The sequence below is a fragment of the Trichechus manatus genome, unplaced genomic scaffold (genome assembly GCF_000243295.1).
Source record: "Trichechus manatus latirostris isolate Lorelei unplaced genomic scaffold, TriManLat1.0 scaffold00038, whole genome shotgun sequence".
NCBI classification, from domain to species: domain Eukaryota; kingdom Metazoa; phylum Chordata; class Mammalia; order Sirenia; family Trichechidae; genus Trichechus; species Trichechus manatus.
In genome coordinates, this window is record NW_004443974.1 from 17,571,279 (window position 1) to 17,596,069 (window position 24,791).

Sequence of the window (24,791 nt, forward strand, 5' to 3'; positions counted from 1 at the left end):
AAATGTAAAGAAAACGTTCACAATTTGCATTCCTTTATAATATACAACCTAAGTAAATTTTTCTTTAAAATTGTGTTAATAATAAAACCAAAAAAACCAAACCCATTGCGACTGAGTGAATTTCAACTCATGGTGACCCCATGTACCTCAGAGTAGAACTGATCCATTGGGTTTTCTTGGCTGTAATCTTACAGAAGCAGATAGCCAAGCCTTTCTTCCATGGCAGTGCTAGGTAGAGTCCAACCATCAGCCTTTTGGTTAGTAGGTGAGAGCAAACCGTTTGCCCCACCTGGAGACCTTGTATTAATAATAACTAACATTTATTGAGCACTTAACAAGGGCTAGGCCTCATCCTAAAAACTTTACATGGGATTAACTAATTTTATTCTTACAACAACCCTACTAAGTAGTACGTTTTATTAACCCCATTTTATAGATGAAGGACAGAGAGGTTAATTAACTTGCCCACTGGTCACACAGCTAGGAATTGGGCAGAGTCCAGATTTAAGGGTCTGGCTCCTGGCTGCACACTCTTAATCGCTGTAAACTATACCGGCCGAGGCCGGTACCCCACACAGTCAGACAGATTGCTGATCCCAAATCCCTCCTGTACAGAATTTCTGCAGTGGAGGGGAGTCACTGAAGTCTCCCTAAGGGCAGGGACCTTGGTTTCGCAGTCACCACGTTGCCAACGGGTAAGTTCCGTGCTTTGCACAAAGCAGGCTCTCCATTTTTGTTAAACGCACGGATGCAACGCTGTAAGTTCTTCCTGAGCTCTAACCTCCAGCCGTTTCCACAAAGGCTACAGAAGAGGGGACCGGAGCGCGGGAGCAGAGCTGGTGCGCCTGCGGCCCGCGGCCACCAGGTGTCGTCGCGCGGGAGGGCGGAGCAGGCAGCAGATCAGGAGCGGCATGTGGACGCTCGGGCGCCGCGCGGCCGCCGGCTTCCTGCCCCGGGCGGCGCCCCAGGGCCTGACCCAGGCCCGCGCCGGGGTCCCCCGGCCGACGGAAGACGCCTGGCTTTGCGATCGCCGGGGCCTGCGCATCGGGACCACCGCGGGCTGCGCGCCGTGCCAAGCTGTGAGTATTAGCACCGCCCCGACCGCCGCGGGCCGCACGCCGGCGGGGGAAGGCGCCGCGCACGCCAGACACGGTTTGGGGACGCGCTTCGGGCACGCTCGTCCCGCTCGGGCCAAGGGCTCGGGCCCGGGACGCGCTGAGTGCTGGAGGCGGATCCTGGCGGTGGCGGGCGGGTCGGGGACGCGCGCTGCGTGGGGGGCGGGGGGGGGGCGGGGGGTGGGGGTGGGGGCGCTGTGCGGTCACGGAACGTGCTGCCCTGCTGGGGACGGGGGCCTGGGCTGGCCGCGCGACGTTGCAACCTACCCTTTACTCTTTCTCTGGGTTACATTTTCGCTGACTTTCAGCTTTTTTTGTTTGTTTTGTTTTTTAAAATTTATTTATTTTGTTGTTGAGAATATACACAGCAAAATATACTCAACAGTTTGTACGTGTATAATTCAGTGACATTGATTACATTCTTCCAGTTGTGCAACCATTCCCACCCTTGTTTTCTGAGTTTTTCCTCCCCATTAACATAAACTCTGTCCCCTAAGCTTCCTATCTAATCTTTTGAGTTGCTGTTGTCAACTGGATCCCAACTAGATAGTTCTTAAAAGGGCATAATGCTCAAGGTAGACATTGTTTTATTAGTTAAGCTAAACTATTGTTTGGTTTTTTTTTGTTTTTGTTTTTTTTTGTTTTAACGAAGAGAAGTTTATTTCCTCACAGTCAAAGTAGGCTAAAAGTCCAAATTCAGGGTGTCAGCTCCAGGAGAAGGCTTTTTCTCTCTCTGTCAGCCTTCTCATCAATGTTCCCCGGACTAGGAGCTTCTCACGCAGGGACCCCAGTCCAAAGGACGCGCTCTGCTCCTGGCACCGCTTTCTTGATGGTATGAGGTCCCCCGTCTCACTGCTCACTTCTCTCTTTTATATCTCAAGAGATTGTCTCAGGACACAGTCCAGTCTTGTAGATCCAGTCCTGCCTCACTAACACAACTGCCACCCATCTTCCCTCATTAACATCATAGAGGCAGGATTTACAACATATGGGAAAATCACACAGTACCAGGAATCATGGCTCAGCAAAACTGATACACGCATTTTTTGGGGGGACATGATTCAAACCATGACATTCCACCCTTTGGCCCGCCAAAAATCACATCCTTGCAACATGGAAAACATTCACCCCATCATATCATAGCAAAAGTCTTAACTCCAAGTCCAAAATACAAAAATTCCTCTGCATCTGTGAAATCTAGAATATAAGTTACTTACTTCTAAAGGTACAATGGCGGAACAGGCACAAGTTAGACATTTCCCTTACAAATGGGAGAAACTAGAGGAAAAGAAGTGATAACAGGCACCAAGCAAGTCAGCAGAACGCATTACATTAGCCCTCAACGCATTGAAAATAATCCTCTGTTCTCTGAGACAATTTACACAATGGCCCTGCCCTCCAGACTCTAGGTATTGGATTCTGAGTGGAGGCCCCTCGGCCCTGGGCTTCAGCTCTGCCTTACAGGCCCCCTGGGACAGCAACTCTGCTCCCTTGGCTTTAGGGGCACCATTCTCCTAGTCCATCTGAGTGGCGACTCCACCCTTAGAAGCACCAGAGGCCATTGCTCCAGCCTTTGAAACCCCTGAGGTCATGGCCATACCTTTTGAGACTCAGGCAGCTCGGCTTCTTGTGTCCCGTGTCTCTTCAGCTTCTGCTTCTGTTTCCTGTGGTCTCTTGGCCCTCGGGCCTCATGCCCGCATCTGCCCTGCTGGGGCAAGTGTTCCAAAGCTCTGTAGCTCCACCGGTATAAGTGCCTGGAGGCACCCCACTCCGCCAGAAAGACTCCTGCACACAGACGCTCAGCTCTCTTGCTCCGTGGGTCGGCAAGCCTAGCTCCACCGATAAGTGCCCAGAGGCACCCCACTCCGCCAGGAAGCCTCCTGCTCACAGGCACTCAGCTCTCTCGCTCCGAGGGTTGGCTCCAGCACCATCTTTCACCGGTCTCCTGGTTCTGCTGCTGTTGGTTCTCTGCCACTACCGCTTCTCTGCTGCTGTAGGTTCTCTGCTGCTGCTGGTCCTCTGTCACTGCCGTACGTCTATCCATTCACAGTTTTAAAACCGCTTCCACATTTTAGGTATCTGTTAGAGCAGCACCCCACTCTCTCGGTACCAAATTCTGTCTTAGTTATCTAGTGCTGCTACAACAGAAATATCACAAGTGGATGGTTTTAACGAAGAGAAGTTTATTTCCTCACTGTCAAAGTAGGCTAAAAGTCCAAATTTAAGGCGTCAGCTCCAGGGGAAGCCTTTTTGTCTCTCTCTCAACCTTCTCATCAGTGTTCCCCTGGACTAGGAGCTTCTCGGCACAGGGACCCCAGTGCAAAGGACGCGCACTTTGCTCCCAGCACTGCTTTCTTGATGATATGAGGTCCTCCTATTGTTTGGTTTTAAGAAGACTTCAGGGGATATTTTTGGTTTGAAGTTTAAAGATTACCTCAGGGTAGTAGTTTCAGGGGTTCATCCAGCTGCCATGGCTCCAGAAGGTCTGTATTCCATGAGAATTTGAAATTCTGTTCTGTATTCTCCCCTCCCCCCACCCCTTTCTTTATTGTGCTTTGATGAAGGTTTACAGAGCAAATTAGTCTCTCCTTAAACAATTAATACACATATTATTTTGTGACATTGGTTGCCACCCCCAAGACATGTCAACACTCTCCCCTCTAAACCTTGAGTTCCCTGTTACCAGCTTTCCTGACCCTTCCTCCCTTGTCATCCTTGCCCCTGGGCTGGAATGCTCATTTAATCTTGTTTTGTTTTATGGGCCTGTCTAATCTTTGGCTGAAGGGTGAATTGGCTTCTGCTTTCTAATGAAAAGATAGATATTGTACCCATCATGGCTGTCTCTAAGCTTGTCATTCCAATCCTGATGCTAGAACTGAAATTTAATAATCTATAGTGTATAAAGAGCCCTGGTGGTACAACAGCTAACCACTTGGCTGCCGACTGAAAGCCACCCAGCGGCTCCACGGGAGAAAGACCTGGCCATCTGCTTTGGTAAAGATTACAGCCTAGGAAACCCTATGGGGCAGTTCTACTCTGTCACGTGGGGTTGTTATGAGTTGAAATCTACTCGAGGGCATGCAACAACATGCAGTATGTATGGAGCCTGCTGGTACAAGCATTTGGGATAGGCTGCTAACCTAAAGGTTGGCGGTTTGAACCTACCCAGGCAGCCCCATGGAAGAAAGGCCTGGTGAACTGCTCTGTAAAGATTACAGCCAAGAAAACCCTAAGGAGAACAGTTCTACTCTGCAACACACGGGATTGCCGTGAGTTGGGCTGATTCGACAGCAGCTAACAACAACAACTGTATACTTAGAGTTCCTGGCTGGCACTAACAGTTAAATACTCAGCTGCTAACCAAAATATTGGTGGTCCGAATCTACCCAGAGGTACCTCGGAAGAAAGGCCTGGCCATCTACTTCCAAAAGGTGATAGTCATTGAAAACCTGGTAGAGCAGTTCTACTCTGACACACGTGGGGTCACCATGAGTCCGAATCAATTCAATGGCAACTGGTTTGGTTTTTTGGTATATTAGTGCAACGTTTTCAAGCCTTGGCTTTAATGAATGAAATGCTTTTACGGTATTTCTTCATCTACTACTCAGCAGAACTGTGTGACCTCAGGGGATCCCCTGAACCTCTCGAAGCTTCAGTTTCCTTTTCTGTAGAGAGGTGATAAAGGGTAACACCCATTTTCTGAAGCTGGTGTGAAGATTAAATTGAGTTAACATATATGAAGTCTTCAGCACTTATAGGTCTGTTTTCCCCTTGAGGATGCAAAGAAATATCTGACTCAGTTTCTTCACGACTTGAGGGGGGAATCCCAAAGAATGGCTGTGGGGCTGAGGAAGACTTTACAGCAGATGTTTAACTTGGAGTGCAGCAGCAGGCATTCCAAGGGGAGGGGACAGCAAAGGCGAGGAGAGTAGAAGGGGGTCACTTCCAGGGTGTATTGTGGGTGAAGGAGGAGACAGGTAAGGTTCAAACCAAACTGTGTGTAGAGCTCTGGAATTTGGAAGGTTTTTAGACACCATTTGTTTTTCCTAGAAGGACATCACCATCCCTGTGACCTTTTGACCTTAGGCCTGACAAGCTGATTATGCCCTAGTTCATTTTAAAGTCATTTAAAGTATCTCATTTTATACAGTCCCCTTCTGCTGACGTTCATGTTGACTTCAGTGTTCTGCTCAACAGTGCTGCTGTGAGTCTGCTTGTATATGAACGGAAGTTCCTCTTGGGCAAATTCTTCAGGATGGATTTGCTGGTCAAAGGGTTGGCAAATATTCAACTCATCTGATGCCAAGAGTGATTGTACCAGTTTGCCCTCCCCCAGCAGTGGGTGAGAACCGATTCACTCTTCCACTGTTAACAAGGCTCAGGGTGACGAGGGGACATCAGGATGAAGGCTAGCCTCCCTGCTGGCCACCCAGGCCAGGCCTCACCAGGGGATGGGCACTATTTGGGTCATCTGGTCCCAGGGTCTGAGCCTAAGACTTTAGGCCTAGAAACTATCTGATGTTTCCTTAAATACATGCTTTATGCATTTCCTTAAATGAGCCTGCCCCTGTGCTGAGCGTGCAGAATGATTGAGCCCTGGAGACTTGAACTAGACAAACCCACCTCAGAGTCCAATGGCTCCTCGGTGACCAGGAATCAGAAGTAGGGGTGGCCGCTGGTGGCTTCAGGGGCAGCAGTGGTAATGTGACCCTCCCCACAGTGAGCTCCATCCGCCTCCCTCTAGGGAAGCAGAGCAGCCTCTCTCCTGGGCTGGGGTTGAATTGTGCCTCTGACCACCTGTGTCTCCAGGCTTTTGCTGACATGTTTCAAAGCAGAAATTTGCTGAACACCCTCAAGCCCTCTACTGGGGGTGTTCATGTTTTCTTGTTTATTCCTCATAACCAGTCTACAAGGAGAGGATTATGATCCCTGCTTCAGAGGAGGAAACCAAGGCTACGAAAGTTTAAGCAGTTTGCCCAGGGAGTGTAAGGATGGCAGGAACAGACAAGAAACAAGGAGTATTTGGCAACGGCTTTCACTTCTTCAGAGCCAACCTTTTTCTGATCAAAACCAATTGAATAAAGTCTTCTACTTCTGGCTATGAACGAGTAGCTTGCATCGGATCAAACCTTCCACCAAGAACAACTATCAGAATTATATGAAATTTAAAAACAAAAACAAAACACAGAAAAACAGTTGTGTGAAGGCATCAGAGAGACTAAGACAGCTAGGACTTCAAAAGGAAAACTCCCCGAGGTGAGCCCAACATCCTCAAACACTTTTCCCCTCAATGTTTTGGACCCTGTTCTGATTCCCAGGTGTATGATCCTTTTCCTTGTGGCAGGGACTCTGGAGCCAGACAGCTTGGGTTCAAATCCACAGTTCTGCCGCTTAGTATCTGTGTGACTTTGGGCAAGTTACTTAGCCTCTCTGTGCCTCAGTTTCCTCATCCGTAAGATACAGATAATAATAGTACTTCCCTCACAGTATTGTTAGGACTTAATGAGTCCATTTGTATGAAGACTGAGAGCAGTGCTAAGCATAGTGAATACTCTATAATGTGCCGTAGCTAGGATTATGGTTATTATGGCTACTCTCTCAAGTCTCCTTCAGAACCAGCCTTTTTTTTTTAATTGTTGTTGAAAATATACACAGCAAAACATACACCAATTCCACAATTTCTACATGCACAATTCAATGACACTGATTACATTCTTCAAGTTGTACAACCATTCTCACCCTCCTTTTCCTAATTGTTCTTTCCCCATGTCTTGGTTATCTACTGCTGCTATAACAGAAATACCCCAAGTGGACGCTTCAACAGGTTATTCTCTCACAGTCTAGTAGGCTAGAAGTCCAAATTTAGGGCATCAGCTCCAGAGGAAGGCTTTCTCTGTCTGTCGGCTCTGGGGGAAGGTCCTTGTCATCAATTTTCCCCTGGACTAGGAGCTTCTTAGCACAGGGACCCCTGGTCCAAAGGACATGCTGTTCTCCTGGCTCTTGTTTCTTGGTGGTCTGAGGTCCCCCATCTCTCTGCTTGCTTATCTCTTTTATATCTCAAAAGAGATTGGCTTAAATTGTAGATTAATCTTGTAGATTGAGTCTACATAACTGCCGCTAATCCCATCTCATTAACATCATAGAGATAGGATTTACATCACATAGGAAAATCACATCAGATGACAGAATGGCTGTCAGTCACACAATACTGGAAATCATGACCTAGCCAAGGTGAAAGATATTTCTGGGGGACACAATTCAATCCATGCTACCCTATTAACATAAACTCACTGCCCCCTAAGTTTCCGTCTAACCTTTCAAGTTGCTGTTGTCTATTTGATCCCGTATAGTTCTTTAAAAGAGCATCATGCTCAGGACAGATATTCTTTACTAATTAAGCTAAACTGTTGTTTGGTTTTAAGAATACTTTAGGGGATATATATATATGTATTTTTTATTGTACTTTAGATGAAGGTTTACAGAACAAATAGTTTCTCATTAAACAGTTACTACGCATATTGTTTTATGACAATGGTTAACAACCCCACGACACGTCAACACTATCCCTTCTCAACCTTGGGTTCCCTATTACCAGCTTTCCTGTCCCTTCCTGCCTCCTAGTCCTTGTCCCTGGACTGTTGTGCCCCATTAATCTCATCTTGTTTTATGGGGCTGTCTAATCTTTGGCTGAAGGGTGAACCTCGGGAGTGACTTCATTACTGAGCTAAAAGGGTGTCCAGGGGCCATACTCTCGGGATTTCTCCAATCTCTGTCAGGCCAGTAAGTCTAGTCTTTTTGTGTGAGTTAGAATTTTGTTCTACATATTTTTCTCCAGCTCTGTCAGGACCCTCTGTTGGGATTCCCAGTCCGAGCAGTCAGTGGTGGTAGCCGGGCACCATCTAGTTATACTGGACTCAGTCTGGTGTAGACTGTGGTAGTTGTGGTCCATTAGTCCTTTGGGCTAATCTTTTCCTTGTATCTTATTTTCTTCATTCTCCCTTGCTCCCAAAGGAGTGAGACCAGTGGAGTATCTTAGATGGCTGCTCACAGGCTTTTAAGACCTTTAGGGGATATTTTTGGTTTACGGTTTAAAGATTATCTCAAGCAATAGCTTTGGGTGTTCATCCAGCTTCAGTGGCTCCAGAAAGTCTGGATCCCATGAGAATTTGAAATTCTGCTCTGCATTTCCTCCCTTTTGATCAGGATTCTTCTACAGAAAGAGCCAACCTTTTTTAATGTGCTGTCTGCCACTCCCCACCCTCTTTTTCCTCCTTGTCTGCTCACTCCTTATCATAGGGCCCTCTGCCTTCCCCTTTCTGAGCTTGCCAAGAGTCCTGATGGCTCAAGAGCAGTAACTAATGGCCCCTGACCCCTTCTCTTCATGACAACCAGAGTGATCTTTAGAAAATGTAAATCTTATCACCAACCTCTTAAAACCCTTTGGCGTCTTCCCAGGATGAAGTCCACTCACTGCATTCTTTCACAAGGCCCTGTGGCCATTTCCACATGCCTCTAGCCCCCTCTATCATCTCCAGCCATCACCACCCCTGCTTTCCCCACCCTAGCTCTACTACTTCTCTCTGTCGATGGACTCTGTCCTCTCTGCACTGGGCCAGGTCCTTCTGATGGGGCTCCCACTTCTGCTACCATCTCACGCTCATCCAGTTATTTCATCTCTCTCTCCAGCTGGTCAGTAGGGTCCACACAACAGAGCTGGTGGTTCTCAGCTCAGACCCATCTCCTCAGGGCCAGGCCCTGGGCTCTCAGCAGTGACAAACTGAAAAAACCAACAGGTCACATTGCCTCCTGCAGAACATGTTAATAAGATCCATCAGATAGCAGTCAAATCCTCGTTTTTGGACTTCCGCGGACTTCTGCCTCTTGCTATTTTTTGTTGCTTTTTAAAGTCAAATTCTAGGAGCATTGCTGATGCTTTCCTGACTCAGATGCATCCCATGAGCCTGGCCCTGTGCTGAGCACACAGAGTGATTGAACCCCATAGACTCAAGCTTGGCAAATCTCCCATGACATATAGTCCGAGGGCTCCTTGGTGACCAGGAATCAGAAGGAAGGGTGGTCACTGGTGGCTTCAGGGGCAGCAGTTGTAATGCCCCTGACCTGGAGCTGAATTTTGCCCTTGGCTAACCTCCACATAACCCAAACAGTGCAGAGCAGCTCTGCCCAATAGAACTTTCTGTGAAGATGGAAGTGTTCTGTCTGTGCCACTAGCCACATGTGGCCACGGAGCACTAGAAACGTGGCTAGTGCCACTGAGGACCCGAATTTTTCGTTTTATTTTACTACATGTGGCTCATGGCTACCACATTGGACAGCACAGGCTTAGAGAGAGACAGGAGAACTCAACATAATGCATTAAAAGAAGGAAACAATTATTCCTAAGAAATATTCCTGAAGAAGTTTAACGTGACTACTCTTATATTTAACTATGCACTAAATAATGCTGTAACAGTGGGCTCAAACATAGCAACGATTGTGAGGATGGTCCTGGACCGGGCAGTGTTTCGTTCTGTTGTATGTAGGGTCCCACTATGAGTTGGAACCAACTCGATGGCACCTAACAACAACAACAACAGATTATAATATCCTGAAAAGTAGCAATGTTCTTTTTAACTTTTTGCTTTTAGAGTTTGAACCTCTACTGCCTCAACCAGATTCTGAATGTCAAAAAGCAGAGTGTCCATTTGATGAATTTGAGGAAAACAGGAACTTTGAGTGATCCAAGGTAAGATAAAAACACTTTCCATGTCAGCAATCTCTCCCTCCTTCCCTCTTCTCTTTCTTTCTCCATACACACATATGCACATGTACACACACTTCTCTCTCTATATATACAGTTTTAATTTTTTTTTCCTCTTTTCTTGCTTTTTTTTAAAAGAAACAAATAAAAAAGACCCTCCCTCCCAGAACCTATTTTCTTACTTAGCAGCAGTACTCATAAGCGTTTTTCCTTATCGCTAACTACATAGCTCATTATTTTTAATGAAATACTACTAAATTACATTTATCTACCATCATTTATTTAACCCATCCCAGAGAGCTGGACGTTTACCTTGTTTCCAGAGCTTTGTTATTCTCAGATATCCTCGTAGTAGTTAGCCATTGTTGTTGTCAGCTGCCGGTGAGGTGGCCCCCGACGCATGCTGACCCTATGTACGATGGAACGAAACACTGCCTGGTTCTGCTCCATCCCCAGGATCAGCTGTATATCAGATTTTTGTGATCCCTAGGGTTTTCATTGGCCAATGTTTGGAAGTAGATCACTGGCTTTTCTTCCTAGTCTGTCTTAGTCTGGAAACTCTGCTGAAACCTGTTCAGCATCATAGCAACATGCAAGCCTGTACTGACAGACAGGTGGTGGCTGCACCTGAGAGGCATTGGCTGGAAATGGAACCCGGGTCTCCCCTGTAGAAGGTGAGAATTCCACCACTGAACCACCAGTGCTTCATCTGAGGCGTTAGGGCAAAGTTCTATAACAAACAGACCCCAAAATGTAATGGCTTAAACCAATAGTGGTTTATTTCCCCCTCTCCAAACAATCCCGGGTGAGTGTTCCTCCATGAAATGACTCAGGGCACCAGGCTTCTTCACTTTCTAGATCAGCATCACCTGTCGGTGCCTTACTGTGCCACTTGTCCCCTCACTCACATTCCAGTGGTCCCAGCTGACTGTAGGGAGGCTGGGAAATGTAGTCTGATCTTTGCCCTGGAGGAGGGGGCAGGGGATTCCAGTGGGAAGCTCACACACATTCACCCCCAGCCCTAAGGGAGTCAGCTAGAGGCCCATACAGTCACTCCATCCACCTCAGCATCCTCTCTGTCAGGTCTGGGAATGGCTTCTCGTGACCTACACACACACGCGCATACGCCCACACCCAGTGATGGAGAGGGGCAGGATACCTGCATTAACAACTCCCACTCAGAAGGAGACAGTCTCTGGCCCATAGCAGCAATGGAATCCTGCTGGCAGCACTGGGAAGACCTCTCCCCTGGCAAAAGAGGCAGTTCCTCATGAAACCCTGGTTCTACCCACAGAGGAGATAGGGAGTGGGAAGTGTGACCCCCCTTGTGGGTGAACCGCTTTTGCTATCTGCCACCTGCTGATAACAGTTTGGGGTTCCAAAGGCTGTTTTAGGCCAGGCTCATTTTTCTTTGGTACTATGATCCCCTCAAAAACCTAGCTGGCTTCTGACCTACTTGCTCGCAGCCACTCCCAGGTGGCAGTAACCACATCCGAATTAATTTCCTGGATGGGAGCCTCAGGCTGCCTTTGTTTCTCTGCATCCTTGCCCCCATGCCAAGCTCTCTCAACCCAAGGGTAGGTACTTTGACGTAGTATCAAACGATAAGATTGGGGACCAGCAACACCCTTAACTTGATTTTTGCAACAAGGTCAGGTCCATTTTATGGCTTAATGGGAGGCCTTTGTTCAAGGAGTCCCTGGGTGGTGCAAATGGTTAAGTGCTCAGCTGCGAACCAAAAGGTTGGAGATTTGAGTCTACCCAGAGGTACGTTGGAAGAAAGTCCTGGTGATCTACTTCCAAAAAATCAGCCATTGAAAACCCCATGGAACACAGTTTTTTTCTGACACACATAGGGGCCGCTATGAGTCAGAATCAACTTGAGGGCAACTGTTTTTTTGTTGTTGTTGTTCAAAACTTTATATATTCCCCTTGGCTTTTCCATCTTTGTAGGGCCTTTAATCCCAAAACGCTCCATTTCATTCCGTCTACTTGCATACACACCAGTTCCCTCCAGGTTCACCATTTTCTTGTAGTGCCTGCTTAAAGCAGCAAGGAGTTGACCAAATACAGGAATACTAAGTCACTCAGAGCTGCTGGTTCAATAGGCACACCGTTTGCCTTCCAGGTTATCACTGCAGACAGATTTCTGAGGTGCTTTGCTGTTGCTAACAAGTCCCGTGAACCCCACGAGCTTCCCAGCCTGCTCAGTCTGTTCACTGACCCCTGCCACATGGTCTGTAAGCCAGTGCTGCATGCAGCATATTTTAGGTGTTTGCTTTCGTGCTCTGCCTTCCAGTAATTTCTGTATTAGTTGAATTAGGCTGAGCACTTCAACAAATAGACCCAACAGGTAATAGCTGAAGGAAAATAGAAATTTATTTCTCACACTGTAACAGTCTGGGCAGGTCTCCCCCAAGCTGAGATGTTGTAGGGACCCAGGACCCTTTGACTTGTGGCTCTACATCCCCTAGGATCTTTGTTGTTGTTAGTTGTCTTTATGTTGGCTCCAATTCATGGTGACCCCGTGTACAGCAGACTGAAACATTGCCCAGTCCTATGCCATCTTCATGATCATTGGTATGCTCGAGTTCATTGTTGCAGCCACTGTATATTTTTTGTGCCTTCTGACTTAGGGTGCTCATCTTCCAACACTATATTGGACAGTATTTTTGTGGTCCACAGGGTTTTTTTCATTGGCTAATTTTCAGAAGTAGATTGCCAAGCCTTTCTTCCTAGTCTGCCTTAGTCTGGAAGCTCTACTGAAACCTGTCTACCGTGGATGGCCCTGCTGGTATTTGAAATATCTATAGCATAGCAACATGCAAACCACCAACGATACAACAGACTGACAGATGGGTGGTGGGTGCAACCATTGCCACTATCTAATTCCAAAACATTTTCATTGCCCCCCGCAAAAAAAAACTTCATACCTATTAGCAATCATTCCTTATTTCCCCCTCCCCCCAGGCCTTGTCAACCACTAGTCTACTTTCTGCCTCTATGGTTTTGTAGCAATTTTTAAAATTGATAAATAGTATACATACAGAAATGTCTCTAAGTCATAGGTATACAGCTTGATAAATTTTCAAAAACTGAACATACCTATGCAGCCAGCACCCAGCTCAAGAAATAGAATGTTACCAGGTCCCCATAAGCTCCCTGACATGCTCACTTCCAGACACTAACCTCTCCTGCCTCAGAGTAACTACCATCCTGACCTCCAATAATATAGATTAGTTTTGCCTGTTTTTATACTTTATATAAACTGTATCATTAAGTATAAATATGTTTGTGTGTAGCTCCTTCAATCACCATCATGTTTGTAAGATTTGCCCATAATGCTCTTGTAGCTATAGAGAGTTCTACTTTGCTACATAGTATTCCACTATATGAATATACCACAATTTACACCCACTCCTCACTTAACATAGGTAAGTTCCAAAGACCAGGTCGGTATGTGAAAATCGGCGTTATACAAAAATGGAGGAGGACTACATCATTACACAACTGCCAAACCACTGAGAATCACGGCCCAGCCAAGTTAACACATAACCTTAACCATCACAGCCAGCGTTACTCTTGCCTCGCACCTAGGCATTCATTACCGCCAGGTGTGTGTCGTTAACGTGCAAAATAGTCACATAGTAGGTTTTTTACTATTGTCGTAAATGCTAAATGTCAGAGAATGAGATAGTCGATAAGTGAGGAGTTGGTGTATTTATCTGTTGCATTACCTATGGGCGTTTGGGCAGTTTCCAGTTTGGGCCTATTGGAGAGTTCTGCTACGAATATTCTAGTGCATATCTTTTGGTGAACTCGTGTATATATATACCCTTGGGCATATACCCAAGCGTGGAAGTGATGGGTCATAGCGTATGAATGTATTCCACTTTGGTAGATATTACCCAATGGTTTTCCAAAGTGATTATCCAGTTTACTTGCTCATCAGCAGTGTCTGAAAGCTCTAGTTGCTTCACTTCCTGGCCAACTCTCAATACTATCTGTCTCTTTCATTTTAGCCATTCTGGTGATATCTCATTGTGATTTTTAAATTTGAATTTTCCTGAAGATCAACAAAGTTGAGCACCTTTTCATATGTTTATTGGCTGTTTGGATATTTCTTGATGCCCATTTTTCTATTGAGTTTTCTTTTTCTTATTGATTTGTAGGCACTCTTTATAAAATCTGGATTATGAATCCTTTGTTAGATATACGTAATACAAATATTTTCTCCCACTTTGTGGTTTGCCCAACATAAATTTTAATAACAAAAGCAATGGAAACAACCTCCATGTCCGGCTGAAGAGGACTGGTTAAATAAAATAGTATGAAAATGCATATATGCTTAAATGTTGAATTGGCAAATATTGTGTTATATATATATATATTTTTGTTTTTACAACAATTAAAAAATGCATATGTACACATATGCAACAATTTCTATTAAATGAAAAACGCAAGATGTTTAATTTGTGTATAATTTTAAAAGAGAAAAGTCTGGAAGAGTACGTAATGAACTATTAATCATAATTGCCTCTGGAGGTGGGTGCTGCCTGTTTGGGAAGACAAGCTTACTTCTTTCTGTAAACCCTTTCATGCTACTTAAATTTTTACTCTGTGCATGTTAGATAAGGAGCCCTGGTGGTGCAGTGGTTAAGCGCTTGGCTGCTAACCAAAAGGTTGGCAGTTCGAACCCAATAAAAAGACCTGGCAATCTGCTCCTGTAAAGATCACAGCCTAGAAAACCCTATGGGGCAGTTCTGCTCTATCACATGGGGTCCTATGAGTCAAAATTGACTTGTCGGCACCTAACAACAGCAAAAATGTATTAGTTTCCTTCTCTTAAAATTTAAATAAAAAATAAATGTGTACGTTTGATATTAATAAAATGAGGTGGTTTGGTAATCATATTTTTTTTTGTCCTCCCCGCCCCCCCCACAGCTCTCTAAACGAGACCGCCTATGAAAGACTGGCAGAGGAGACACTGGACTCCCTAGCAGAGTTTTTTGAAGACCTTGCAGACAAACCTTATACATTTGAGGATTATGATGTCTCATTTGGGGTACCTCTTGGCTTATTTTAATCTTTCTTTTTCCTCCATAAGAATTTTAGCTCACTAAAATAAAGAATTCCGCTCCAGCAGAGTTAAGAAGCATGGGGTTATGGGTGGGACCAAAAGACCAGGGTTCAAGTTCCAGCTGGTTCTACCAGGCTTGTGACCTTGGGCCACCCCCTCGGCCTCTTTGAGCCTCATTTCTGGTTTAAAAAGACAGATTCTCAAGCTTCCTCAATATCTATGCATGTGAACCTGAGCATCTGCTTGTCTTACAAAAATGCCTCTCATCAGGCAGGTTTAGGGAATACTGAACTAGACTGCTAATTCTTGAGCAAGAGTAGGTTAAGGCCCAGGAGTTATTCAGATTGCAGAGATGGGCTCCACCCTGGAGGGGGAGGCCCCCAGGAAGCACATTTTTGAAAGGCTCACCTGGGATTCTAACATGCATTCCTGGGTTACACCTGCAAAGATTTTTATTTAATTGGTCTGGGATGTGGCCTGGGCGTTGGGATTTTAAAGCTCGAAGGTGCATCTTGGGTGAGAACCTCTGCGTTGGATGAAACCAGCTCCAGCTTCTGGAAGCCAAGGGAATGCTGGTCTTTATTGATTGACCACCATTGATTGACCACCAGGTGGCAGACTTGAGCAAGCAAGTGCCCACTTTTGGACTTGGGTCTTAGAGCAGCTCTTTTTTGCCAGTGGGAGAAAATCCCCTGCAGAGGTTAATCCTCTTGAAAGCAATTAATTAATACCAGGAAATTGCATCAAGTATGTATTTTGGATTAAATCATGGGTTTACATATGACAATCAGCTATCAGGCCAAAGTGATGTAAACGGTGTTGGATATTGTTTTGGGAGCCCTGGATAGACAGAGAAGGGTCTCCATCAGATGGAGTAGGCAGCAAAGCCTTGGAGAAGGTGCCAAGCCTGCTTTTAGGGACAGTGAGGGACTCGGTGGTAAAAATAGGGGCAGAGGATCAGGAAAGGATTGAATACCTTCCAGGTGGATTAAATTATTACTGTCCACTGCAGAAAATGTAGCAATGTTGGGGCAGAGCTTTTTTAACTGCATTTATCATTAACTGACTGATACAACTTAGTGACTTCACATAGGGGAAGAAAAACATGATTTTAACATACATCTGATTTTGACTTATTAATTCTCCTTCTGCAAAATTGCTTTTATTTTTAACAAAGCAATACACAAACCAGGTAAAAATTTAATCAGTAAAGAGTGGCTGCCCCGTAGTCCCATTCCTCATAGGCACCTACTTTCAAGCATTTTGGGTTTTGGTTCTTCTGTTAACTCAGTTTGCTAAGCTGATACCACTTTTTTTCTGTAACAAACCCCATATATCCATCAATCAGCTACACAAATTATTAAATTTTGGGGTGGAGCCTTAAAAATGCTTATGCAGATGCCCCGGAGGCAGAGCTTCTTGAGAACTGTTACAAACTGACCTCCCAGCTTGACCATTCTGTGATGATGGAGAGATGGGGAAGTTATGGGTCTCCTCTCCCTGCAGCCCCCCTAAAAAATAAAAACCAAACCATTGCTGTTGAGTTGATTCTGACTTACAGCAACCCTGTGCGTGTCAGAGTAGAACTGCATTCCATAGGGTTTTCAAGGCCATGACCTCTTGACAGTAGATTGCCAGGCCTTTCCTCCAAGGCACCTGTGGGGGGAACTGCCAACCTTTCGGTTAGTAGTCCAGCACTTAATGTTTGTACCGCCCAGCACTCCCCACAGCCTACCTACCAGGGGTTAAGTTACAGGGAAGGCACATTTTAGGTTGCCTTCTGTCTGCCACATGTGCAAACATTTATTAGCAAGCCACAAAAACAGTCATGCAGCCTGTTCTTGTAGGATTAGTGAAGACCAGCTTTACCCAAGTGCTTTTCACGAATGTTTCATTAGAAGCAAATGTGCCAGTTTTCTAACAGCAGGGTTCGGTTTACCTCGTCGAATCAAGTGACAAACCTGCTCAGGGATGGGCCACAGGCCCTTACCTGGATCCCACCCCAGTGTCTCTCTGAAAAGTATTAAGTTTTCCTAATGCTGGGCTCCACCACCTGTCTGTGAGTTTGTCATACTGTGGTGGCTACATGTTGCTGTAATGCTAGAAGCTATGCCACTGGTATTTCAAATGGTGGACAGGTTTCAGTGGAGCCTGAACACTAGGAAGAAACGTCTGGCAATCTGTTTCCAAAAATTAGCCAATGAAAACCTTATGGATCACAACAGAACATTGTCGACTTGCCTGCTTTGGGCATGTCATCAGGAAGGATCCAGTGCTGGAGGAGGACATCATGTTTGGTGAAGTAGAGGCCGCTGAGGGAGAGGGAGACCCTCAGTGATAAGACGGATTGGCACAATAACCACAATGATGGACTTGAACATGCTGGTGATTGTGAGGATGATGCAGGACCGGGCAACATTTTATCCTGTTGTTTGTAAAGTCACCATGAGTCGGAATCTACTCAGCAGCGGCTAACAACAGTTCTGGGCTTTCCACAGGCATCAGCCCATTCCTGCAAGGGCTGAGATGCCTGTGCCTTTCAAACCACGTGCCTTGAATGCCACTCTACTCACCAGGGAAAAAGTATTTCTAACAAATCGTTTGCTAATTAGGAAACCCTCTGGTGTAGATTTTGAAAACTAACGGCTCATTGTAGCTGCCACTATAGTTTGGGCTTCTGATTAAGTATTTTGAAATGCTAACTATCCACCCTGTCTTGTGAATTCCTGATTAGGGACCTTCAGATGCTAATTTATGTACAACTTGTAGGATGAATCAGCTGAAAGTACTTTATGGACACTAGAACAGGCATGTTACCTGAGCTTTGTCAGAGTGCAGTCTTTCCCTGCCCTCGGGGTCCCTGCTGGAAGCATCTCCTTTGTGAAGCTCGCCTGGATGCTCCAAGCAGAGACCACCCTTCATTTCTCACCCAGCGCTCTGAGGACGACTGGGGAGAACTGATCCCCTGTGTTGTAGTTGTTTATTTACACATTGGCTTCCCCAGATAGACTTGAGCTCCTTTGTGGTAGGAACACTGTCCATTCTTGGTATCCCCAAGGCCTTGAGTACAGGCTGTTGTTAGCTGCTGTTGATTTGGCTCGTGACTCATGGCAACCCCTTGCACAACAGGATCAGATCACTGCGATCCATAACGTTCTCACTAGCCGATTTTCAGAAGTGGATTGCCAGGTCTTTCCTCTTAGCCCGTCTTAGTCTGGAAGCTCTACTGAAACCTGTTCAGCATCATAGCAACATGCAAGCCTCCGCTGACAGATGGGAGGTGGCTGCACATAGGTACACTGACTACAGTCAAACCTGAGCCTCGTGCATGGGAGGCAAGAATTCTACCACTGGACCACCACTGTCCTTGCTGAGTACATAAACCCACTGCCGTCGAGTTGATTCCAACTCATAGTGACGCTGTAGGACAGAGTAGAACTGCCCCATAGGGTTTCCAAGGCTGTAAATCTTTAGGAAGCAGATTGCCACGTCTTTCTCCCATGGAGTGGCTGGTGGGTTCGAACCTTGACTTTTTGGTTAGCAGCCGAACACTTAACCACTGCCCCACCAGCGCTCCTTGCTGAGTACATAGTAGGGGCTTAATAAGTGTTGATTCACTATGTAATTGAAACAGGGCCCGCATACTTTTCCAAAACATGCTTTCCTTGATGCCACTCTGCATTTATAGGTATTTTACCATCTTGCCATTGGCCAACTAGAAAAATGAAACCAATAATCCGGATATACCCAGGAACATGTTTGTTTTCTTTTCTCCCTGTGGAGCGGGAGATTTGAGCAGCTTCTTGCCTGTTGTGTCATCCAGTCCAGTGGGGCAGGAGACAGGTGATGCCAGTGTCTGGTTTCAGGCCTGTTACAGATCAAATTGTGTCCGCCAGAAAGATATGCTGAAGTCCTAACCCCTGCACTCGTGTGACTTTTTTTGGGGTAATAGGGTTTTTCTTGGCAGTGTTATCTGTTAACATGCCATCTCATCTGTATTTCTAAAAATGAGCTGGTGACAACAATAATTGCTGTTTTTGTTCCAGGTATGTGGTGGGCGTCTCTAAGCCTCACCAGCTGTGGCCAGGGTCTGTTCTGATTAGTTAGTGCCCATGTTTCAGCAGCTGCGAAACTTTTTCTCTTCCCCCTGCCCTGCACTGAAGTCTGCCCACATGCCCAAAATAGACTCAGATCGCCCCTTAAGGAACAATAATAATGAATAAAAAGCCCTCTTTATCTGGTCTAATTGCAGACAGTTCCAAAAGCAGTAAGAACTCTGGGTGAACCAGGAGGGCAGCTAGTTTCCTCCCTCTTGCCGCTTTCCTTTGGAAACAGCTTCAGGCTCCATGGGGAAAAGATCTAATTACTCACAGTGAACAGCAGTGAGCTGGTGGCGGGGAAGTTGAGTGTTGAGATTTTCTGCCTTGTGTAAAGTAACCTTGCCCTTAACTTGGGGCATTGTTATTACAGTGCCTGGGTATCATTCGTTCTTCATTTGACCACTCATTCATTCACGCACAAATGTATTTTTGTATCCAGTATTTTGCTGCAAGCATGAATGTGCTGGACACTGAAGATAACCAGTAAACCAGTTGCTGTCGAGTTGATTCCAACTCATAGTCACCCCACGTGTGTCAGAGTAGAACTGTGCTCTGCAGGGTTTTCAGTGCTGATTTTTCAGAAGTGGATTGCCAGACCTTTCTTTCGAGGTGCCTTTGGGTGGATGTGAACCTCTGACCTTTTGGTTAGCAGACTGAGCCTGTTAACTGTTTGTACCACCCAGGGATCTGACACTGAAGATGGTAGGATGAAAAGACAAATCTGCTCTCAAGACGCTGAAAGTACTGGCGGGAAGGGGGAAGGCACCAAGCAATCAAGCAAGGAGCTAAAAGGCAGTGAGGAAAGTGCTAAGGTGGCTGACAGAAGAGAGGCAGGACCTAGCTGAGGGGTATCAGGGTAATCTTCTCAGAATCACCTCAGCTGGGACCTGGAGCATGGTGGAGACTGAGGAGTTGCTGGTGTGTGGGGAGGGCATAGACTGGAGAAGGGGCCAGGTAGAGGAAACAGCTGGAGACCTATGGATCTAGAAAATTCTCACTGTTTTATTAATGTGTACTCTTTAGAAGAGTGACCAGCTCAAAAGACTTCAGGTCAGAAAGAGTCGATTTTGGCTTTCAGGTATTATATCTATCAAAGTCCCCTGATTTGGTCTCCTGTTCTAAGGCATGGCGGCCATCCGTAGCAGGTATGGAACCCTTGAGCACACATTACCAGTACCACGAGTTGCCATCAAGTCAACTCCGAACCAAGGAGATCTCATGCGTATCAGAGTAGGGCTGTGCTCCATACGGTTTTCAGTGGCTGATTTTTGGGACGTAGATTGCCAGGCCTTTCTTCCGAGGCACCTCCGGGTGGACTCAAACCTCCAAACTTTCAGTTATCAGCTGAGCACATTAACCATTTGTGCCACCCAGGGACTCCTAACACACATTAGCCCCTCGACTCTCGCACTAAGTCTCTGAAGAAAGCAGGACAGATACTGTCATGGGGAAACAGGCGAGGTTAATGTGACTTGCCTGAGTCCCACAGCCGGTCAGTGATGAGATGGGTCTTTTCGCTGTATCATATGCTTCTCAACACAATGAGGACATTTAAGGGCTATAAATAGGGCAAATGAGAAGTGAGTGTGTTGATACCCTGAGCCTGGTATCAGGTCTCATGAAAAAATAAGCTGTAAAACTGTGTGTAAGGAGGAGGAGGAAATGGGGAGTGACTGCTGATGGGTATGGCTTTCTTAATAGAGCAATGAAAGTATTCTGGGATTAGATACTGGTGATGGGGGCACACTTTGTGAATCTATTAAAAATCACCAAATTGTACAATTCTTTAAAAATTAAAAATAAGTGAAATGTCTTGTTGTTGTGTACTGTCGAGTCAATTCTGACTCATAAGCAGCGGCCATCAAGTCGATTCTGACTCACAGCGACCCTATAGGACAGAGCAGAATTGCCCCATAGGGTTTCCAAGGAGCGGCTTATGGATTCGAACTGCCAACCATTTGGTTAGCAGCCGAGCTCTTAACCAGGGCACCACCAGGGCTCCCTCCGACTCATAGTGACCCGATATGACGGAGTAGAAACCCTATAGGGTTTCCTAGGCTGTAATCTTTATGGAGCAGATGGCCAGGCCTTTTCTCCCATGGAGCCACTTGTGGGTTTGAACCACTGACCTTCCAGTTAGCAGCCAAGCGCTTAACCATTGCACCACCAGGGCTCCTTCATAAAGATTACAGCTTAGAAAACCCTATGGGGCAGTTCTGCTCTGTCACATGGGGTCTCTATGAGTCCAAATCCACAGTGCCGAACAACGTTTGCAAAAGTGTGTTATAAAACTCATCCAGAGCACCTTGGTTGGACAGGGGCTCTAGAAGGCACAGAGAAAGGCCGCTGAGAGTTACATACAGGATGGGGAACAGCCAGAGACAGCCTCCTCAGCAGTTTGTATAAAGGCAGCTTAGCTGTGTTGCTGTTTCTTTAATATTCTGCGCATTCTCAAGAGAGTACTAGGCCTTGGGAGTGAAGAGTTTCTTTGTTGATAGCGTGTTTTCAAATTTAAATGAGATGAACCTACGCTTTGGAGGAATTCATGACTTCTCTAGGGTCGCTATGAGTCGGAATCGACTCCACAGCAACGGTTTTTTTTTGGTAGTAAAAAGAGAGCCCTCGTGGTGCAGTGGTTAAGCGTTTGGCTGCTAACAAAAAGGTTGGCAGTTCGAATCCACCAGCTGCTCCTTGGAAACCCTGTGGGGCAGTTCTACCCTGTCCTATAGACTCGCTATGAGTTGGAATCAACTTGATGGCGATGGGTGTGGTTTTGGTTTTTTTGGTAGTGGAAAGTAAAGCTGGAGAGGAATGTTTGAGAAGCTTGTGAGATGCGTGGGAAGGATCAGGAAATAAAAAAACTTGTAGTCTGCAGTTTCTGCCTTCTACCAATAGAGCTCAAGCTATTGTTCTTCGAAGACAAGCAAAGCAGGTGGTTTAATTCCTTCCTCTCTCCCTCCTTCCTTCCCCTCTCTTTCTCTCCCTCCCCACCCCTTTTCTCTCTCTCTCTCTCCTTCCTTCCTTCCTTTTTTTTTTCTATTGCACTTGTCATATCGAATGTTTTGATCTCAAGTGGGCTGATATGGTAATTTAATAGAATTGGTGTATGCGTTTTTAATGTTCTCCAGTATGTTCTGGTGGGTAGTTAAGGGCACCAAGCCAACAGTTAGGATATGAATCCTCTCATTTGCCAACTGCAAGACCTTACACTAGTCACTTAGACTCCAGGCTTCTGTTCCCTCATCTCAGACGGGAAAAATGATCATTCTCCCCTGCCAGCCTTGTTGAGAATGAGGGAAAGAACTATGAAATATAAGTATTATTATGATTAATCATACTCTGATTCTGAGAGCAGTATTCTTTCTACATGATCTCCTATATCTAAACACTAAATTAAAGACATTTATGGTATACATTGTGTACTTGTATATATGGAAAATGTTGAGGTACAAGAAAATGTAAGTCAATTATGACTAAATGCCAACTTTGTCTTGTTTTTATTTTCTTCACTGCTTTTCCCACTTAATTAACTAGAATGGTGTTTTAACAATTAAACTGGGTGGAGATCTCGGAACCTACGTGATCAACAAGCAGACCCCAAACAAGCAAATCTGGCTATCTTCTCCTTCCAGGTATGTTCAAAAGCCAAAATCTGCCATCATTAGACTTGTTTAGAATATGACAATGTGGACATTTAGAAAGCGTCACCCTTGTGTGTTGGTAACTGTGCAAGTGGAACTTTCCTGGTGTTTTACGGCATGTCTCATTCTCAGTAGGAAAGTTCACTATGGTTATGTAGCTTCTCCCTGCTGAGAATTCGGCTACTATAAGCCACATCAGGTTGTTAGCAAGATCTGAGGTGAAAAGTTTATAACTTTTCAGAATCTGGCCTAGACAGCTTTTCTCTATTAAGTCATTGCCCTGCCATTAGTAAAACTTCTTGATGTTACATAACTTCAGCATCTAAGCAAGTTACACTTTGTCTTCAAAGCAAGTTAAAGTTTGATTTGTTTTGAGCATTTCAGCTAAAGGTTAGTTGAATTCCATTTGCAGAATCGGGCTGGGTGCCCCGTGTAGGTGGGTGAGCGTTTTAAGCTCCTATTCCAGGGCATTTAATGCTTCCTTGACTTGTCTATTGATGTGCTTTTGATCCAGATGAATAAAAGGTTGTGTGGGAGACCGGCCTGTGCCTTGTCTCAAGGCCTGAGAACATGCAGGGAGAGAGGGCCATCACCCATCTGGCTGCTGTTGAAGTGCTTGTAAGAAACTAGAGAGACGCCTCTCAGACCTTCCAAAGCATTCACTAGCACTTCCGGGGGAATTTGCTAACTGGGAACTGGGAAAGGCTGAAATCTAACCAGCCAGGAATTCTTTGAACGCCTAATGGTATTAGCATGTAAAAAAATACATATATATAAATAACCTTTCCCCTGCCCCAGTGTTGACATCATTTTAGGCAGTTAATATTATACTGTTTTCCATGCTGTGATGTGTAATACTTCGTTCAGAATAAATAAAGCGTTATGCCTTCTCCACCCCAGCTTCGTCTAGGTGATCTGTTAGAGTTCACCCAAAAGAACACTAGAAATCACTCAGGGCTTTCTAGCAAGGCCCTCATTCACAGATTGCATTGCTTTGTACACCCAGTTTGATTCTCGGCCAATGCACTTCATGCCCAGCCAGCACCCATCTGTCATTGGAAGCTTGCGTGCTGCTATGACGCTGAACAGGTTTCAGCAGAGCTTTCAGACTAAGACAGACTAGAAAGAAAGGCCTGGCAATATAGTTCCAAAAATCAGCCAATGAAAACCCTGTGGATCACAACAGTCGGATCCACAGCCAAGCATGGAGATGGTGCAGGACTGGGCAGCGCTTCATTCCGTCGTGCATGAGGTCACTGAATTAGGGGCAATTTGACAGCAGCTAACAACAGCAATTACCAGGAGGTAATAATAAATTCCTAGAAAATCCAAGTTGTACTTTGTTTTAATTTGTAATGCATGATGGGAATTTGGAAATAAAATCATCTGAGCAGCCATTTACTGTCACAGATTCCTGTGTTCCTCAAAAAAAAAAAAAAAAAAAATTTTTTTTTTTAATTCTCCCTCAGGTTTCCACTTTGGTCCAAAATAACTTTCACAGGAGTGCATATCTGGGTTTTTGTTTCGTTTTGTTTTCAGTTGACAATTTTTCTGTTCCTGTGAAAACAGTGCCCTTTCCCAGCCACCTTGCCCCCCCCGAGAGGCCTGGCGGATACCTGGATCATCAGTGCCTGTGTGCAGAGCCCCTGTGGCAGCGTGGAAGGGCTTGGAGAGTACCTGGGCCCAGCCTAGCATCCCAGCAGTAGAGTCGGAGTACAAGGAGGCCAAGGGAACATTCTCTGAATCTAGTCTAGATTATTATTCCTTTTTGTATGTCTCCAGACAGTTTGTGTTTGGCCGTTCATGCACATTCAACAAAGGCCCCTCTGTGTTTGGTTTGTCCCTTTTATCTCCATTATTTGGAAAATGTTTGTAGTAAGTTGAATAGTGTCCCCCAAAATTCATGTCCACCTCGAACTTCAGAATGTAACCTTATTTGGAAATAGGGTTAGTTAAGGATCTCAAAGATGCCTTGCATTGGGCAAATCTGCTGCAAAAGACCTCTTTAAAGTGTTCAAAAGCAAAGGTGTCACCTTGAAGACTAAGCTGCGCCTGACCCAAGCCATGGTATTTTCAGTCACATCATATACATGCAAA

General features: G+C 45.5%; 1 protein-coding gene across 1 annotated transcript in view; it reads left to right on the forward strand.

Annotated features, from left to right (window-relative positions):
* Window positions 1-911: 911 nt before the first annotated feature.
* The window catches only part of FXN (frataxin), a 29,939-nt gene continuing 6,059 nt past the window's right edge, over window positions 912-24,791 (forward strand). Inside the window, exons 1-4 of the mRNA XM_004375844.3 lie at window positions 912-1,079; window positions 9,761-9,858; window positions 14,818-14,938; window positions 22,588-22,685. Of these exons, the coding sequence (XP_004375901.2) occupies window positions 912-1,079; window positions 9,761-9,858; window positions 14,818-14,938; window positions 22,588-22,685 (485 nt within the window). The remainder of the gene's footprint in view (window positions 1,080-9,760; window positions 9,859-14,817; window positions 14,939-22,587; window positions 22,686-24,791) is intronic.